The sequence below is a fragment of the Chiloscyllium plagiosum genome, unplaced genomic scaffold (assembly GCF_037043375.1).
Source record: "Chiloscyllium plagiosum isolate Xiang-an unplaced genomic scaffold, Cpla_swu_hap1 HiC_scaffold_4, whole genome shotgun sequence".
NCBI lineage: Eukaryota > Metazoa > Chordata > Chondrichthyes > Orectolobiformes > Hemiscylliidae > Chiloscyllium > Chiloscyllium plagiosum.
The window spans coordinates 7,569,964-7,591,114 of NW_028270142.1; the positions used below are offsets into that span (position 1 = coordinate 7,569,964).

General features: G+C 39.9%; 1 protein-coding gene across 11 annotated transcripts in view; it reads left to right on the plus strand.

Annotated features, from left to right (window-relative positions):
* The window catches only part of sgk3 (serum/glucocorticoid regulated kinase family member 3), a 134,326-nt gene that overhangs the window by 109,252 nt on the left and 3,923 nt on the right, over window positions 1-21,151 (plus strand). For all 11 annotated transcript variants that reach the window (XM_087985946.1, XM_087985948.1, XM_087985944.1 and 8 more), the window contains 4 exons: window positions 109-145; window positions 2,850-2,936; window positions 5,706-5,801; window positions 9,514-9,669. In XM_087985946.1, the coding sequence (XP_087842072.1) occupies window positions 109-145; window positions 2,850-2,936; window positions 5,706-5,801; window positions 9,514-9,669 (376 nt within the window). The remainder of the gene's footprint in view (window positions 1-108; window positions 146-2,849; window positions 2,937-5,705; window positions 5,802-9,513; window positions 9,670-21,151) is intronic.

A 21,151-nucleotide genomic window follows, 5' to 3' on the forward strand; every position in this document is an offset into this window, starting at 1 on the left:
TGATTCTCTGAACTTTCTTCAATTTTCTTATTGCAGTACCACATTTGCTGTTTGATGAATTTAGAAACCTTTGGAAAACATATATCAATTTATTTCTTTTCATAATAGGGATCTGAAGCCAGAAAACATCCTTTTAGACTCGCAGGTATGCATATGAATTTCTTATTAGTAAAGCATTTGGGTTTGTCAGTTGAGCATCTAGACCTCCGATATAACCATGATTTGGAGATGCCTGTGTTGGACTGGGGTGTACAAAGTTAAAAATCACATAACACCAGGTTATAGTCCAACAGGTTTAATTGGAAGCACTAGCTTTCAGAGCGCCGCTCCTTCATCAGGCGGTTGTGATGACTGAGCGGCACTCCGAAAGCTAGTGCTTCCAATTAAACCTGTTGGACTATAACTTGGCGTTGTGATTTTTCATTTTAAACAGATATAACCTGTATGGTTAATTTCTGTTGTTAGTCTAGTGCATGACAAACGGGAAATCAGGATAGATCAGACCAAGATATTAACTACAGTATTATGATTAGGTTTAAATATAGAACTGTTTCTTAATAAAAATTGTTCATAGTCTATTGATTATACAAAACTCGAGCATTGGTGAAAAAGTAGATGGTTTTTTAAAACCTTTCATCTTGCACATGACAATTCACAGTAATTACAAAGTAAAGAAAAAACAACATTTACACTTTGAGGGTGGGTGCTGATAGGTTGGAAAGTGGTCTGCAATGCCGTGGAGAATGCACTAGTTAGATGATCACTGCCCATTAACCGTCAAGCTTTATTTCCATTTTAAACAAAGCAGGTTGACTTTGAAGGCATTACATCATAGGTATGAACCCAAATGACGATTCTACATTGGTTAACAGTATACTCTGTGTAATATTTGCTAAATAATGCTGTGTTTATATACTAGATGCTACATATTAATATACAGGGTCCTGTTCTTTGCAGACAGAACATGTACACACAACTGTACCTATTCCAACTCAACAAAATGGGTGACAGCTATTCTAATTCATTTCTCAGAGAAATGCCTTGCGAATCTTGTATCCTAAAGGTACAGAACACTGATAGGGAATAGAGGCATGATGACTGCTGCTCAAGATATTGGGCAATAACCTGCGTGGTGCTCTAAATATCGTACATATCAACTGAGCATTGATGCAGTTTAGCCCTTTGCAGTTGCACAGACTGTGTTCCATGCTGAGGCTGACATAAAAGAATTGCAACTTGACCAACCCTGAGTAGTACAAACTCAAAACACTCAGCAGCGGCCATGAAAAAACAATCAGCAACTAACCTGAAATCCTTTTGATATTCCCTTTCAACAGAGCTGGTGAAATGTCCTTCTTTCTGCTAGGTGCAAATTTGACTGTGTAAAATTGAGAAGGTGTTATTCGCAGCATTTGAGTTGAAAAGCCATCAAAGCAGAATCATACTGTATGCTGATTAGCATCATTCTGTCCTAACTTTGCATAATTCCAGGGTACATTCTCCTTGCCTCTGCTAAGAACCTAACCCAAATGCATCTATTATGGCCCACTCCAAATATTTTCAAATTGTGCGTGGACTCTCTCTTTGGATCCAAAAGGGCACAATGCAACTGAATTTTGTACCCACCATTTGTGTTTGTTTGTGGTTTGCACACATTACAGCTACTTTTACAATGGTTGATAGAGTTACATAGTTCCATAGAGTTGCACAGCACAGAAACTGGGCGGCACAGTGGCATAGTGGGCGGCACGGTGGCACAGTGGTTAGCACTGCTGCCTCACAGCGCCTGAGACTCTGGTTCAATTCCCGCCTCAGGCCACTGACTGTGTGGAGTTTGCACATTCTCCCCGTGTCTGCGTGGGTTTCCTCCGGGTGCTCCGGTTTCCTCCCACAGTCACAAAGATGTGCAGGTCAGGTGAATTGGCCATGCTAAATTGCCCGTAGTGTTAGGTAAGGGGTAAATGTAGGGGTATGGGTGGGTTGCGCTTCGGCGGGTCGGTGTGGACTTGTTGGGCCGAAGGGCCTGTTTCCACACTAAGTAATGTAATCTAATCTAATCTTAAAAAAAAACTTATCCATGATGACCAGATATCCTAAACTGATCTGGTCCCATTGGCCAGTATTTGGCCAGTAATCTAAAAGTGGCTTCACCAATGCCCTGTACAGATGCAAAATGACCTCCCAACTTCTACGTTTAATGTTCTGACCAGTGAAGGTGTGCTTCTTCGCCACCCTGTCTACCTGCAACTCCACTTTCAAGGAACATTGCATTTGCACTCCTAGGTGCCCTTCTTTGAGGGGCATCAGTAAACTAGAAGGACTTTTACAACAACCATTATATTGTCGTCATTAGATTCTAATTCTAGATATGCACTGAATTCAAATTTCACCATCTGTCATGATGGGATTAAAATCCATGTCCCCAGAACATAACCATATCTGAATCATTAATGTACATATTTGTCTCTACTTGCCAGTCTACTTTAGGCTATAATTTTAAAAACTACTATTCAACTATTGAAAATAAATTCATTAGTGTTGCTGGAGTATTACAAGTTTGCAATTCTAATTATTTAATTGCCTATTTTAACTAATGAAGAAACTGTCAAGACAATAAACCTGAAAAAAAGTAGAAAATGATGTAAACTCTGATTAGGCTGCTCAGCATCTGTAAAGCACAAAAGCAAGTGAATGGGAAGTGTTCCTCAGACTGATGAAGATTCTATACCCAAATGTTGCACTGGCTTTTCTCTTGAAGATGATTGACTTTGTTTATATCCCATTTTCTTTCCCCCACTAATAAATTGTCTTTTGTTCTGTTATGAGCTGGTGTTTGTTTTGTGTTTCAGGGGCACATAGCTTTAACAGATTTTGGTCTTTGTAAAGAAGGAATGGCTTGCACTGACACCACATCTACTTTCTGTGGAACACCAGAGGTGCTCAATTTTTAAATATATTTTTATACTGGCAAATATTTTCAGCACTGTTTCACCATGTTTGCTGATGTGCCACCTTTCCTGCTTGTGGATATGTATCTCATCAGAAGTAATTAAAAATCTGTCTATCCTTCTCAAACGTATTGAGTCCCCTGGTGTCCATCACACTCTAGGGTTCTTGAAAGAAGTAATTCCTTGTCCTGTTTCAAATCTGCTATTCCTGATCCTAAAGCTATGACCCCTCATTCTCGATTACACCATGAGAAACATCCACTCCAAATCCATTTTTTGTCAATCACCCTTAGCATTCTTGTATAACTCAATTAGATCTCCTCTCATCCTGTTGAACTCTAGCGAACAGAGGTCTTAACTTCTCGATCTCTCCTTGTGTGTCTCCCTTATCAGATGTACTGGTATACAAAATTCTCTTGAGCTCACTTTGTTAACTCTGTTTAAACTGTGTAACCCCTTCTCCCCCCCCCGCCTTTTATATTATTACTATTCTACATTATAATAAATAAAACCCTTCATTTAAATTACTATGTAGTGTTTACACCTATCTGCTATTTTCTTAGCATGGGCTGTAGAAGAGGAAACTTGCAATCAACTAATTCCACTATAATCTCTATCCAGCAATATAACAGCAAAAGTCTTTGAATAGAGTAATATTCAATATCCAGTCCTGTCCTTACCTAAGTCAGGCCTCCATTATCACCATTGCGCTATATTTTTATTTGCCTATTATGCCAGAAGCGCACCAATCCTGGTAAATGTAATTTTGACTTCATTGCATGCCACTTGTTATTCTGAAACCACCTAATGTTTTGCCTTTTCTTACTCTAGTCTCTAAATAGTCTTTCTCTACTAATCTTCTGTGTGCCACTTTCTGATGGAACATTGTGGTTCACATCATCCTTTTGAACCCTCTTCAATATCACTACCAAACAGTGCCACCACCAGTATATTGGTCACAGCACTGTTAAGGTACAATATTATAATTTCCACCTTGGCAAAACCAAGGATCCAATGTCCTTCCACCTCCACTCTCTCTCTCATCCCATATTCGTGTCCTAATCTCCTCCTCCTCCTTTCTACACGCACTTATTTCTGATGCTGAGCATAATCCAAATGTTTTACCATTTCAGGTTTCTACCTCCTTGGTGCCAATAGGGACTACAACCTTTTGGTTGTCATCCTAGTCCAGTCGGTGTTTAGCAGATGTTCCATGTCATCCTTGATTTAGCTACGAGGGAGGCAATGTTCTATCCTCTGGAAACATCCATCCTACCTCTGGCCACAGAAATGTCTGTCTGTTCCCCTTCCTATAAAATCCCCAAGTGTTATTCTCTCATACCTCTTTGTGCCCCCACCTCCCTGCTTCTGGGCCTGTCATAGTGCCATGGACTTGGCTGTGGCTGCACACTCGAGATTTTACAGTGAGACTAACTTAATTTTTATTAAAATATTTATTAATATACTTTGTTAATTTATTGAAATATTCAGAACTCTTTAGCATTATATCCCTTGTTATTTAAACTTTATCCCTTAGATTTGATTATTTAGACATTTCTGGATAAATTAGAATGGAGGTAAGGAGAAAGTTGTTCAGCCAGAGTGGTGAATCTATGGAATTCATTCCCGCAGCAGGTTGTGGAGGCCAGGGCATTAAGTATATTTAAAACTGAGATAGATGGGTTCTTCAATATCAAGGGGATCAAGGATTATGGGATGAAAGTGGGAGAATGGGGTTAAGAAACCTATCAGCCATGATTGAATGGTGGAGCAGACTCGATGGGCCGAATGTCCTAATTTCTGCTACTGTGTCCTATGGTTTAAATGATCAAATCTGGTTTGGTTTTTAATAACAACTTCTCTAATCTTGCTTTATAGTTAATTAATTAAAATTAAAAGTTTACCAGTTTACTTGATCCATGTCATTCATTGTGTTGTAATGTAATTTTGTGACTTATCTCTACTCTGTTCTTGTGCTACTGCTGCTCCTTTTGTCTATGCTGTGCTCTCAAGTCAAATCTATTGGCCAGGCCAACAACTACTTTTGCAAGAATGAGCAAAAGTTGGTGGATCTTTTAATTTTTTTCTGGAGATGGGCGCACTATATAGAAAATATTTGGTGCATCATCCCAGCCTGTTAATTGAATCAAAATGGATAGCTGAAGTGAAGATCAAATGTGGCCACAGAATACAATTTTTAAGGAACAGCTTGATCACCTGTAATTTTCCTTTGATTAAACAATGGATGAATGTCAACATTTTGCTGTTGTTAAAACCCCACATAGCTAAGTTTCAGGAATGTGTATCTTTTAAAACATGCAACTTTTGAAATTAAAATTCTTATGAAACATTCAGTTGAGAAGGAAATCTGTTCAAGTCCTTATGAACAAAAACATTGTTTTGGCTTGAGGTTCCCTCTATAAACAGTTGAGAGATACTGCAAGCTAATTAAAGCCTCCATAGCTGGGATTCAACAGGAAGCTCTGTCATATTTTATTTTTAGGTCACTGTATGGGATCTTGGAAATATTGACAAATTTAGTTTATCTACTCCTTACCCTTTCCAAACAGTATCGTGTGTATCATGGACCAGAAAGATGGAGCAGGAATTGAACATGAGCTTAACTTATTTAAAAAAAAATTTGTCATGAACCAGAGAAAATGCACAAATGACTAAGGCAACAATGCCAAGCCTCAAGATGTTTCTTAAGAGTTGGGTTACAGCATTGTAGTAAGTGTTTATTTCTTTGTATTTCAGTATCTTGCACCAGAAGTGCTCAGAAAGCAACCTTATGATAACACCGTTGATTGGTGGTGCCTTGGCTCTGTTCTGTTTGAAATGCTGTATGGCCTGGTATGTAATTGCATGTTTTCTTGAACATTTACTGTTTTTTTTTGTTGTTTCAAATGGTGTAAGGCCATTTTTATTACTGAAGTCAGTTGTTATCAACTTACTCAGCAATTTGAAAACAACAGTGCATTGTATTTGATTAGCAATCCAGAAGTTGAAAATCAAAATCCCATTAGAGTCCATTATGAAATGGGTTAGTCTTAACAATTATCATAAAAATGCCAGCTTTTCATTAAAACTTAACACATTCATTACTTCACTGCACTGGAACAGCTTGGCTAGGAATACTGCAAATTCTGAAGCCGGTCTTGGGAATTAGAGCCAGAGTGTTTTCAGGGCCCATAGCCTTGGGTATTTTCAGTGCCTCCCACCATTTCTTGATATTGTGTAGAGTGAATTGAATTGACTGAAGAGTGTTATCTGTGATGCTGGGAACCTCTGAATAAAGCCAAAATGGATCATCCACTCAGCACTTCTGACTGAAGATTGTTGCAAATTCTTCAACATTTTTGGTTACATTGTGTTGGGCTCCCCCTTTGAGGAAGGGGATGTTTATGGAACCACCACCACCACTGAGTTGTTTAACAGTCCACTACCATTTGCAATTGGGTGTAGTAGGACTGCAGACCATACACCTGACATGTTGGTTATGAAATCGCTTAGTCTGTTCTATCACTGGCTATTTAGAATTAGATTTTGTTGTCATGTATACTAAAGTACAAATCTACAGGACTTAAGTGAAAAGTGTGCAATGTTGCCATCTTAAGTAGAAAGTATCTAGTTACAAAAATTAGGTACTAAAATAGATTAGATACAAAAGTAGAAAAACAAAGGAAAAAGCTAAAAGTTCAACATTATAGTTCTTCATAGTATAAATTAGGAAAATAAAGAAATAAAGTTAAAAGAAAAACGTTACAGTTGTCCTATAGCTTGGGTGCTTTTCATATGTGGTCTTGCTCTTCCCTTGATCCTGGGCCGACCCTAACCGGACTTGCAAGCCGATGACCGCCATCTGTGGCCGGCTTTTTTTTTTAATTCACCCATGGGATGAGGATATCGCTTGCTAGGCCAGCATTTATTGCCCATCTGTTATTGCCCAGGGGGTAGTTAAGAGTCAATCACATTGCTGTGGGTTTGGAGTCACATGTAGTCCAGACCAGGTAAGGATCGCAATTTCCTTCCCTAAGTGACTTTAGTGAACCAGATGGGTTTTTCTGACAATCGTCAATGGATTTGTGGTCATCGTGAAGACACCTAATTTCAGTTATTTACTCAATTCAAATTCCACAATCTGCCATTGTAGGATTTGATCCCAGGTCACTAGAACATTACTGGGTCTCCAGATTAACAGTCCAGTGATAATACCATTAGGCAACTGTCTCCCCAGTGTCTGACCACACGTGGCCTCTGTGCGCTCACTGTCAGCTGCCCTGCTCTGGGCCTGCTAATTGCTGGCCATCCCGCTCCTGGTACTGCTCTTGGTATGCCCTCCTGCATTTTTCTTTGAGTCATTGTTGATCCCCTGACATCACTGTAATGGTAGAGTAGGAGATATGTAAAGCTGGGAAATTGCAGGCTGTGTTTGAATGCAATTTAACTACTGTATATGGTGACAGCACCTCACAGATGCGTAGTTTTCAGCTGCTAGATCTGTTTGAATTCTATCCCAATTAGCGTGGTGACATTGCCACACACCCACAATGGACGGTATCCTGAATATAGACTTGGTCTGGTGGGGGGATGTTGTTTGAATCCAATATTAAGAAAGTAGTAATGGGACATACGAAAGTCAAAAAGCATGGTTTTATGAAGGGTAAATCGTGCAGGAGTTCTTCAAACAAGCAAAGTAGATAATGGGGGTCCTGTAAATATAGTATATATCTGGATTTCCAAAGGCATCTAATAAGGTCCTGTGTAAGAGTTTGGTACACAAGGTAAGATTATACGGAGTTAGTGGCAATATCTATTTCTTTTTAAATCAATCTGTTCAGAGATGTTATTACAGACCTCTGGAGCAGGTGAGAGGATTGGTTAACCAATAGAAAGCAGAGTACCAAGATAAATGGATCATTTTCTGGTTGGCAAGCTGTAACCTGTGGGGTACCACAGGTTTTGGTCCTTGGGCCCCAATTACTTACAACCCATGTGAATGGCTTAGATGCGGAGATAGAATTTATTAACCCATTGAAATAGGTGGGAAAGTAAGTTGCAATGAAAGCGAGAATTGTTCTGCACTTGGAAAGGCAAGATTTGATTGGGGATAGTCAGCATGGCTTTGTTGGAGGAAGGTCATGTCTCTCAAATCTGACAGAAATTTTGAAGGAGATAACCAGGCATCCAGGCGAGGGAAATACAGTTGATATAATTTTGTACTGATTTCATCAAAATCTTTGACCAGGTCCACCTGGGTGACTGATTAAAGAGAACAGTTTTATTTAAAAGGAGAAAATCTGCAGAAAACTCCAACACAAAAAGGGACTTGTGCACAAAATGCAAACCTAGCATACAGGTAATCAGGAAGACCAATAGAATGTTGGCCTTTTATTTTAAGGGGCTTGGAGTATAAGAGTAGGGATGTCTTACTGCACCTGAGCTGGTGAGATCACATCTGGAGTACTGTGTGCAACTTGGTCCTCTTATTTAGGGAAACATATAATTTCTTTGGAGGCTGTTCAGAACAAGTTCCCTAGGATGATCCCTGATATAGAGGGATTGTTTTGAGTAAACGTTAAACAGATTCAGACTCTACTAAACTGGAAGTTAGAAGAATGAGAGGTGATCTCGTTGAAACATACATACGATTTTTAAGGGGCTTGACTAGGTAAATGCTGAGAAGATGTTTCCCATCATGGGAAAGTTTAGGACCAGAGGGCATAGTCTCAGAATAAAGGAGTGCTAATTTAAAGCTGAAATGAGGAGGAATTTCTTTTGAGGGTTGAATGTCTTTGCGACAGAGCAGTGGAGCTTGTGTATGTTTAAGGCTGAGATAGATCCTTGATCAGTAGGGGAATCACGAGTTATTATGGGGGAAAAGCACTGGAACATGAGGAACTTTGGAGCAACCATGATCCCAATGAATGTGGAACAAGCTCAATGGACCAAATTGCCTATTCCTGTTCCTATTTCTTGTGGTCTTAACCAGTGCAAAATATAAACACAGGTAGCAAGAGCTCCTATAAATAAAAATATTTTTAAAATAATATTTATTTTTAAAACTGTTACTCTTCCTTTTTAAAGTGAATGTTGGCCTCTTAGAGGACGAGACTGGGGAGTTATTAATGGGAACACAAATACCAGAGACACAAAAGCAGTGCTTTGCCTTAGTTTGATAGTAGAGAATGCTGAAACCCCCCAATAATAACGTGTACAGTAATGTAGAGATTATAGAACAGGAGAAAACTAAAACAACTGCCAATACTAGGGAAAAGGATTGATAGATAAATTGATTAATTAATTGATTGATAGATCAGACTATTGAGATTAAAAGCAGACAAGCCCCCAGGTTTGATGGCCTACACCCAAGGGTTACAGTAGATTGGAAAATACTAATTTAAAGACCTTAAACAAAAAAAATGGAAGGCAGAAAGCAGGAAACTATAGACTGCATTTTGTATACAGAGTTATTAGAGGAGGAAGATATTTGTTTCAAATGGATAACTCTGACATAATCAAAACAAAATAAGTCAGCAAAATCAATGTTTTTTTTTTTTTGCAGCCTCCTTTCTATAGTCGTGATACTGCTGAGATGTACGAATACATCCTTCACAAGCCTTTGCAGCTGAGGCCTGGAGCAACTGACGAAGCCTGTTCAATCCTGGAAGGATTACTGGAAAAAGAGAGGGAGAGAAGACTAGGAGCAAAGGATGATTTTGTAAGAAGTTCTTGTCAAACCTTGAAGTCATCCACCATTTACTAGCAGTTAAACAATAAACAAGATTCAGAGTCAGAAAGTGTGACGTCGGAAAAGCACAGCTGGTCAGGCAACATCTGAGGAGCAGGAGAGTCGACATTTTGAGCAGGACATTCCTGATTAAGAGCTTTGCTCAAAACGTTGACTCTCCTGCTCCTTGGATGCAGCCTGACTGGCTGTGCTTTTCCAGCACCACACTTTTTCATTCTGATCTCTAGCATCTGCAGTTAATAAACAAGGTTCCTCACTAGCTGAAAAAAAATCTGCTTTGTAGCATTTTTTTTTTGGTTGCATTTCAGGTCTACTTTCAAACGGTTTTGCTAAGTGTTAGTTTTAGCTAAGTAAGCAGCCTCACCTCTTGATGTATTAGTTACATAGTCCAACCATTGGCATTCAAGGGCAGAGAAAGCAATCAGAAAAGTGCAGTTAGACTTGGGGTTATTCTCTGGGAATATGCTGGTGCAGACCACTTGTGCCCTGTTTCAGCCCTTGCAACATTCTGTGACATGCTCCTTGCATCCCTTGAAATTTCACTCTTCCTACAACCTTTGGGTTTTTAAAGCTCAATCTTTGCACTATCACTAACTTCTCCTTTGAATTTATCTTTTTAGACTTTTGATGTCGTACTGTCGACTTTGACTTTTCATCATTATTTCTCAAATCAAGTTAGATAGTTCTTTGTGCAAGAACATTATTCTTTTAAGGAGTACCTGTTAGGCTCAGTCTTTATGATAATCCACTCAAGACTTGAGTGTAAAATCTAGGCAATACTTCGAGGAAATGCTGCACTATCAGTTCAAAACTCAAGTTAGATTGGTTCTCAGCTAATATTTTATAGCATTTGTAAATATCTAGATTATTGTAGCTATGCATGCAAGTCTGCCATAACTTAATGTGTTGAATTTGGAAGAATGTATTATCCCTCTCTTAAAAACCCACCACTTCCTGATTTTCTCTGTCTACCTTTTTTAGTATTCTTTAAAACTCATGCTTCTGAGTAAATTCTGCCTCAACTCTGCATTCAGGGCTCAATTTCAGTCCCACTTCTTTTTTATTCTACATCTTCCTATAAATTGTGCTAAAGCTTTTTTTTATTTAATGGTACAAAATAAAGACATGTTGCAGCTGCACTGTTAAAAAATATTACATAAGATATTAACAAATTGCATTTTCATACATCCTCACTTTGCAGTCATAATGGCAAATAGAAAGAAAAATTATCAATCAAACAGTACTCTGCACAAACTAGTGGTCAAAATAATGGCTTATGAACTTAGAACAAGCTGTCAGTAACTAGTACCACACAAGGCTAATAGAAATAGGAACAGGAGTAAGCCTTTCAGCCCCTCAAGCCTGCTCTGCCATTGAATATGATCATGACTCACTGGTAACTATGCAAATGAAATCACCAATGTTTTTGCTTTTTAAAGATTTCAAGTATAGTACACCAAAATAATTAACATCATTGAACTTTAACACTTCTGTCCCAAATGACTGAATATTAAAGGTGGCCTACTAATCTGTTAAGATTTACAACTGTGTGTATTTTAAGAAAATAAGGAAAACTTGCATTTGTATAGTGCCGTTCAAGATCACTGCAATACCAAAGAAGTACTATTAAAACAGTGACCACATTTCAGAATAGGGATCACAGCAATCAATTTGTGCACAGCAAACTCCCTCAAACATCAGCACAATAATGACCAGATATTCTGTGTTGTAATATTGATCGAGGGTATTGGCCAGAATACTGGAATGGCATCCTTGCTCCTCTTCAGAAATAGATGGAAATGTGTTGCTGGAAAAGCGCAGCAGGTCAGGCAGCATCCAGGGAACAGGAGAATCGACGTTTCGGGCATAAATCCTTTTTCAGGAAAGAGGAAAGTTTGTCCAGCAGGCTAAGATAAAAGGTAGGGAGGAGGGCCTTTCCTCATTCCTGAAGAAGGGCTTATGCCCGAAACGTCGATTCTCCTGTTCCCTGGATGCTGCCTGACTTGCTGCGCTTTTCCAGCAACACATTTTCAGCTCTGATCTCCAGCATCTGCAGACCTCACTTTCTCCCCAACATGAATTGAAAGACCACCATGGCAGATGGTGAAATTTGAATTCAATGAAAATCTGAAATAAAGATCTGACCTAATGGCAACCTGTAACCACTGTTGGTTGTTATAAGGACCCATCTGATTTAATAATGTTCTTTTATAGAAGGAAACTGCTATCTTTGTGTAATCTGGCCTGCATGTGACTCCAGACCCACAGCAATATGGTTTACTCTTAACTGGCCTCTGGAGAATAAATGCAGGCCCAGCCAGAAACACCCATGTTTCATGAACATTTTGTAAAATGTTTGGCAATACAACCCTCGTTTAATCTAATGTGTTGGTCTAAAATGGTGCACTCAGTCCAGGAGTAAGACTTGAATCTGCAACGTTCTGACTTTAGACTGACCGATTCCTGACTCTTCTTTCCCTTTCCTTTTCCTAACTCTTATTCTTTCTTTTGGGTTCATTTTTATATTACTGTATACCACTCTTTTTGTGTGTGTGTATACATCAAAAAGTTGAATTCTACTGTTAATACATAGATTCCTCTTTGAGAAAGCCTTTGGTCATCTACCCTAATATCTCCTATAGAATTATACAGAACAGAAGGAGGCCATTCATCCCATACTGTCCATAGCTTATAGTACTTAAGGTGCAGATTCAAGTACTTTCAAGTGTTTAAGGTCTCTGCCTCCACCTACCACCCCACCAACCACCCATGTACAGCGTATCATCCGCCGTCATTTCCGCCACCTCCAAACGGACCCCACCAGCAGGGATATATTTCCCTCCCCTCCCCTATCAGCGTTTCGAAAAGACCACTCCGTCCGTGACTCTCTCGTCAGGTCCACACCCCCCACCAACCCAACCTCCACTCCCGGCACCTTCCCCTGCAACCGCAAGAAATGCAAAACTTGCGCCCACACCTTCCCCCCCTTACTTCCCTCCAAGGCCCCAAGGGATACTTCCATATCCGCCACAAATTCACCTGCACCTCCACACACATCATCTATTGCGTCCGCTGCACCCGATATGGCCTCCTCTATATTGGGAAGACAGACCGCCTACTTGCGGAACGTTTCAGAGAACACCTCTGGGACACCCAGACCAACCAACCCAACCACCCCGTGGCTCAACACTTCAACTCCCCCTCCCACTCCACCAAGGACATGCAGGTCCTTGGACTCCTCCATCGCCAGACCATAGCAACACGACGGTTGGAGGAAGAGCGCCTCATCTTCCGCCTAGGAACCCTCCAACCACAAGGAATGAACTCTGATTTCTCCAGTTTCCTCATTTCCCCTCCCCCCACCTTGTCTCAGTCAAATCTCTCGAACTCAGCACCGCCTTCCTAACCTGCAATCTTCCTGACCTCTCCGCCCCCACCCCACTCCGGCCTATCACCCTCACCTTGACCTCCTTCCACCTATCGCATTTCCAATGCCCCTCCCCCAAGTCCCTCCTCCCTACCTTTTATCTTAGCCTACTGGACACACTTTCCTCATTCCTGAAGTAGGGTTTACCCGAAAAGTCGATTCTCCTGTTCCTTGGATGCTTTTCCAGCAACACATTTTCAGCTCTGATCTCCAGCATCTGCAGTACTCACTTCCTCCGCCACCAACTCAGGCAGTGCATTCCACTCACCTGTATAAAACGTTTTTCCTCGCATCCACTCTATTCCTTCTCCCACTTAGCTTGAATTTATGATCCCTGGTTTTTGAACACTCTGCCAAGGGAAACAGACTCCTCCTATCCACTCTATCTCTATCCTTCACAATTTTGTGTACCTCAATCATGTCATCCTTCAGCCTTCCCTGTTCCAAGGGAAACCACTCCAACCTCTCCAATCTCTCCTCGTAGCTAAAATTCTCCAGTCCTGGCAACATTCTAGTTAATTGTCTCTGCACTCTCCTCAGAGCAATTACATCCTTCCTGCAGTTGTGGCCTCACCAATGTCTTTTACCACTTCATCATATTCGTACTTTTACATTATATACCTTTGCTAATGCAGAACAGCATTCTGCGTGCCTTCTTTACAACCCTATTTATCTGTACTGCTACTTTTAGGAACCTGTCACTCTATACCTCTCAGTATGTTCCTGTTTATTGTGTATTTTTTTTTTAGATTACTTACAGTGTGGAAACAGGCCCTTCGGCCCAACAAGTCCACACCAACCCACTGAAGTGCAACCCACCCAGACCCATTCCCCTACACCTAACACTACGGGCAATTTATAATGGCCAATTCACCTAACCTGCACGTTTTTGGATTGTGGCAGGAAACCGGAGCACCCGGAGGAAACCCACACAGACACAGGGAGAACGTGCAAACTCCACACAGACAGTTGCCTGAGGTGGGAATTGAACCCGGGTCTCTGACGTTGTGAGACAGCAGTGCTAACCACTGTGCCGCCCACAAATACATTGGCCTCACTAAATGCATTGCCTCACAATTATCAAAATTGAATTCCATCTCCCACTTACCTGCCCAATCACTATATCATTTTGGAACTTACAGCTATCTTCTACACTGTGCAGCCAATCTGTTTGTCTGCAAACTTCCCAGTTGTGCCCCATGTTCAAGTCCAAATCATTAATATCTAAAACAAACAGCAGGGGTCCCAACACCAAACATTAACTTGAAACAGCATTCTATTGACAAATGTAGCAATCAACTATTACCAGTTCTGAAGAAGGGTCACTGGACCCAAAATGTTAACTTTGCTTTCTCTCCACAGATATTACCAGACCGGCTGTGATTTTCCAGCAATTTCTGTTTTTTATATTGACCGTGACCCTTTGTTACCTGTCACTAAGGCAACTTTGGATCCAATTTGACACATTATCCCTTTAAGTTTTTGGGCAGTGTACCATGTGGGAACTTGTCAATTGCCTTCCTAATATCCACTGCACTTACTCATCGATCCCCCTTATCACTTTCTCAAAAGATTCAATCAATTTTGTAAGGCATGACCTTCCCTTAACAGAGCCATGATGATTATTTCTGACTAGTCGATGTCTTTCTAAGTGACAGTTTATCTGATCTTTCAGAATTGATTCTAACAATTTGTCCACCAATGAAGTAACTCCACTGGTCAATAATTGTTTGATATTTCCTTTGTGCCCTTTTTTAAAGAACAAAAAAATGCATTTGCATTCCTCCAGTTCTCTCGCACCTTATCTGCGTCTGATGAAGATTGCAAAATAATCCTCCGAGCATCTGCTATTTCCCCTGACCTCTTTTTAATATCCTAGAGAATAATCCATCTGGCCCTGGCAACTTATTCACTTTCAATTCCAACTCCCAACTCTTCCTCTCATGATTATTTTGTCTAATATTTTACACTGCTCCTCTTGGATTACTTTGTAAGTATGAAGACAAAAATATCATTTAAAATTCTTCCTATATTCTCTATCTTTATATAGGTTCCTTTTTCATCTCTGATAGGTCCCACTTTTCCCTTTAATTATCCTTTTGTTCTGAATATTACTGGTAAAACATATTTGGGTTTTCCTTTCTCTTGGTTGCAAATTTTTGTTGTGCCCTTTCTTTGCTTTCCTTTTTTTTAAACTTGATTTCTGTACTTCCTATACTCCTCTATGCTATCTGCAGTGTTGAGGTTTTTTTTTTGAGACTATCATAAGTTTTCTTTTACTGTTTAATCTTCTTTTCTATATTTTTAGACAACTATAGGGGTACAGATTTGGTATTACCATTTATATTTTTGGAGGGGCGATGTCTGCTTTGTGCTTTAAGGATCTCTCTTTTTACTGCCTCCGACTGATTTTATCCTTTAGCAGTGCTGTCCGGTCCACCTCGGCCAAATCACTTTTCAGTTCTGCAAAATTTGCCTTCCCCCACTTTAAAACTTTTACTGTTGAATTATCTCTGTCCTTTTCCATTATAATATGAAATCTAACTGAATTGTGGTCACCATTTCTGATATGGTCACCCGCTGTGACATCATCCAATTGCTTCTGTTCATTTCCCAAAAACTAAATCCTGATTGCGTCTAATTTCTGGGGTCTCATAGGCCCAGTATCATTTGACCCTTCTCCGTGGGGAGTGACCAAACACAGATCTGTACAGTGTTAAAATGGCCTTTATTACTTAGCTATCGCCAGGGATAGTACCTAAAACAAAGACACACACCGGAGACCCCAAACAAAGGCAGTTTTGCTCCTGGATTCAGTTAGAAATTTTTGTATACGAATTAAGAAGTGTACAGTTATCTAAATTGAATCATTATTGATGAGGCTTGTGCATAGAATATGTGTGCAGTTAATACATCACTACATAGGTATGACTACTAATTGCAATATAAGATTAGTGCGAAGGCACTACATATCATCAGGTCTGATTCAGTATAGGCTACAATTTGTCCTTGCACAACTGTTCATGTCTGACTTGTCAGCTTCTGTTATCCCATGCCCTTGGTGTTTTAGTGGCTTCTTTCAAGGCTGAGGTTCAATGAATAAAAAACTCTTTCTTTGTTTGATTGTGAGCATTAACTTATTCCTTTGTTATCTTGCAAAAGAGTTAGGTCCTAGAACAAATAGTCCCATGTATTGTTTAACTATCAGTTTTGTGTTTTGAGTTATCAACAGCTAAACATTTGCAGCTGTGTGGTATTAAATATTGTTCAAGTTTTTGAGTCATTATTTTTACCCCCTTTCATCTCTTTAAAGATTGGCATAACATTATGCCTTTAGAATGGTTTGTGAAGTACCTTGTTAATGTCACTATATGAAAGAAAGTTATGAACAAGAAACTATGTTCCACACAGCAGATCATTAATCTTGCTGTCAACCACAGGTATTTTAAACATAAATCCAGTTTTGATCAGATAGATTATAGATGTTTGTCCCACTTATGACAAGTCAGATCCAGGAAAATAAACCATGAGTTTACTTATTATTTACATTCCCAGCATCATTTAAATAAGTCAGAATTTGTCTCTTGAGGTTTAGGGCTGTGTCATTTTAAAGTTTCTTATTAGTCAATCCCATTTGGGTCTAACCCTAATGCATCTTGTTTTTCTTTCTCCCGACTCATAATGTAATCATGGTAAATATTTTAACCACCTTCCAGGGCCCTTGTCATACATCATTATTGCAGGAACTATGCTGGTAATAGTTGTCAGAGCTTTCAATATCAACAGGCTTGACTTGGATCTTTTGCCCGTTTTGTGCACCACCTCTTTATCCTTCCTATCAACACAAACCTTGCCCATTTTATCCCCTAGGAGAAAGTGAGGATTGAGATGCTGGAGTACCAGAGTTGAAAAATGTGGTGCTGGAAAAACACAGCAGGCCAGGCAGCATCCGAGGAGCAGGAAAATCGACGTTTCAGGCATAAGCCCTTCTTCAGGAAGAAGGGATTATGCCCGAAACGTTGATTCTCCTGCTCAGATGCTGCCTGGCCTGCTGTGTCTTTCCAGGACCACATTTTTCAACCCCCCCCCCACCTCCATTTTATCCCCTTCCAAATTAAAATTTCAGTTCATAGTATAGTGGTGGATATCCCCCACAATCTTTATGCAAAACATTCTGATGTTCTAAAATTTCCAATAAATGACTGATGAAAGTATTTCCCTATTGTCATCTTGACTTTGTTTCACCAGTTTCTCTGATAAATGACTACCATGTTCTCTAACTCTTTTGGAATAGAGATTGAGAAAATGTAAGAAAACTTGGAAAAGTTTTCTACCAGACTTCATTATGTATTTAATAAAAACATTTTCTGGTGGTACACCACACAGACATGGTGTTTATATGGAGATGCTAAAGATAAGTAGTTTATCTGGCAAATGATTTATAGCCTACCCTCTGGTACCAATTTTTAATCATCATGTGACTTCAAATGTAAACTTGATCATTAAAGTGTAAATTTTCATCCCTGCATTGGAAGCTGAGACTCAGCCCAGTACTGCAAACCCAACACACTGTATGATATAGGCAAAAGTGAGGACTGCAGGTGCTGGAAATCAGAGTCTAGATTAGAGTGGTGCTGGAAAAGCACAGGTCAGGCAGCATCCTAGGAGCAGGAAAATCAATTTTCCTGCTTCTCGGATACTGCCTGACCTGCTGTCCTTTTCCAGCACCAATCTAATCTAGATACCGTATGATATAGTTTCTTTTGCTTGTTCTATCACCCAGTTCCCACATGCCAAACAAATATTACTTCTAACAACATTATTACTATGTTTGAGCTGCTTTTTATCAATCAATTAATAGCCTTATCTTGATTCTAAAAATTGAATACCAATAATGTTGTGGTACTTGTTAGTTCCTGATCATCATGTAAGGAATTTTAGATGCCTTGTCTATCCCTAAGGACATTTTAAAACTGCTTAGATCATAAGATCATTAGATATAGGAGTTGGTCATTTGGCCCTCCAAGCATGCTCCACCATTCAACAGGATCATGGCTGATCCAACATTCCTCAAGTTCACTTTCCTCATAACCCTTGATTTTCCCATGCAAATCAAGAATCTATCTCTGGCTGTTGAGAATTTTTTACTTCAATCCCACAATATCCAGGGAATGTACTACTCCTGATCTTATGTTAAATCCTGTTATCACATCATTCACTAAACTTTTTTTCTGTTTCTCAACTGACCTTTTCCTTTTATTTTCCTGTTTTGGGGCAGTAACTTACAAAGCTTGTGCCTGTGCCCCTTGCTCAAACATCGGTTTTGAGTAATTCTCTCTGCAGTTGTTAGCTTACAATTAGAATACCATACTGGCAATCTTATTCTTGTCAAGTTTAATATAACCAGCACCAGTTTATCGTGGACATTGTTATGCAGAATCCAACTGTCTTCCACAAAAACCAATTCATTTTCTGGACCTGGTCTAATTTCTGGAAATGATGTTTCCAGTTCAGTGATTGTGGCTGTAGTTGCCACATTTCTTATTATGTCAGAAATCACATGATGCGGGTTTTGTGGTTTCAAATATAGCTGTTGGATTTTAACCTGGTGTCATGTGACTTCTTTATCCACCCCAATTTAACACTGGCATCTCCACATCATTTCTTATTATGGTCATAACTCCCACAGCTTCATCCAAATATATATTGCCTTTGTTTTTCTTCAATATTTGACTATAATCTTTTCCATGAAACACCCCTTCACCACCTTCCAATCCAGCCTCCCCAAGAAATGTCAGCACCGTGCCTTTTCAGAAAGGAAGGTATTGGTCAAGCTCCCAACCTGTGACAGTATCTATGTGGCCTCCCTTTACTCCCTGTTCTAGCTCTTTCCTTTGCTAATTCATTTGCTTTTCTTCCCTTAAATGTTTCTTTCCAATAGACCCTCATCTTTATTGTACTGTACTGATTCCTATTTTCCCTTGCTACTTCAATTATTCTCTTCAACAATGGATGTAGGTTTGCTCGCTGAGCTGGATGGTTCATTTTCAGATGTTTCATCACTATACTAAGTAACATCATAAGAGAGCCTCCAGTGAAGCATTGGTGTTATGTCCTGCTTTCTATTTGTGTTTAGGTTTCCTTGGGCTGGTGATGTCATTTCCTGTGGTGATGTTATTTTTCTCTGCGGGTGATAAATGGGATTCAAATCAATATGGGGAGAAAGTGAGGTCTGCAGATCCTGGAGATCAGAGCAGGAAGGGCTTATGCCCGAAACGTCGATTCTCCTGTTCCCTGGATGCTGCCTGACCTGCTGCGCTTTTCCAGCAACACATTTCCAATTCAAATCAATATGTTTGTTAATAGAGTTCCGGTTGGAATTCTTCAGTGTCTCTGTTTGGCTTGTCCTAGGATGGATGTGTTGTCCCAGTCAAAGTGGTGTCCTTCCTCATCTGAATGTAAGGATACTAGTGAGAGTGGGTCATGTCTTTTTGTGGCTAGTTGATGTTCATGTATCCTGGTGGCTAGTTTTCTGCCTGTTTGTCCAATGTAGTGTTTGTTACAGTTCTTGCACGGTATTTTGTAAATGACGTTCATTTTGCTTGTTGTCATATAGGGTATTTAAAGTTAATTAGCTGCTGTTTTAGTGTGTTGGTGGGTTTGTGGGCTGCCATGATGCCAAGAGGTCCTAGTAGTCTGGCAGTCATTTCCGAGTTGCCTTTGATGTAGGGGAGAGTGGCTAGGGTTTCTGGGCGCGTTTTGTCTGCTTGTTTGGGTTTGTTGCCGAGAAATCGATGGACTGTTTTCATTTGGTACCTGATCGTTTTGAATACGCTGTATAATGTTTTTTTTCTGCTCTTTGTAGCTCCTATGTGCTGCAGTGTGTGGTGGCTTGTTGAAATAATGTTCTAATGAAGCTTTGTTTGTGGGTGTTGGGATGATTGCTTCTGTAATTCAGTATTTGATCCATATGTGTTTCTTTCCTGTAGACGCTGGTTTGAAGTTTCTCTAGTAGACTGAACAGTCAATGAGGAACTTCAAACCAGCATCAACAGGAAAGCCACAAATATGGACCAAATACTGAATTACAGAAGCAATCATCCCAACACCCACAACCAAAGCTGCATTAAAACATAATTTCAATGAGCCACCACACACTGCAGCACTGAGGAACCACAAAGCAGAAGAAAACCACCTGTACAGCATAAATAAAAAGAATGGGTACCCAATGAATACAGTCCGTCGATTTCTCAGCAACAAACCCCAATATGCAGATAATGCACTCAAAAGCCCTAGCCATTCTCCCCTAAATCATAGACATCTCAGAAATGACTGCTAGATGACTCTGATCTCTTGGCATCATGGTAGCCTACAAACCCACCAACACACTAAAACAGCAGCTAATGAGCTTAAAATACCTTATATAGGTAACAAGCAAAATGAACGTCGTTTACGAATACTTTGCAAGTACTATAATAAACACTACATTGGACAAACGGGCAGAAAACTAGCCACTAGGACATATGAACTTCAACAAGCCACAAAAAGACACGACCCACTATCCCTAGTATCCTTACATACAGATGAGGAAGGACACCACTTTGGGACAAAACATCATCCTAGAACAAGCCAAACCGAAACATGCACAAGAATTCCTCGAAGCATGGCAATCCAACCGGAACTATATCAACAAACTCATTGATGTGGATCCCATCTATCACCCTCTGAGAATGAGAACCGGAAGTGACATTACCAACACAGGAAATGAACATCACCAGCCCAAGGAAACCTAAACACATAAATAGAAAGCAGGCCATAACACCAGTGCTTCACTGGAGGCTTGACAATGATGTTATCTAGTATGGTGACAAAACATTTGAAAACAAACCATCCATCTCAGTGAACAAACTTATATCCAGAACCTCACCCAGAGCTACAAATCTTCTGTAAACTTTCTCTCTTCAACAATGGTGCAGATAGCAAAGATTTTTTGTCTGCTGACTCAAAATCTATTGCTTTCTGAAG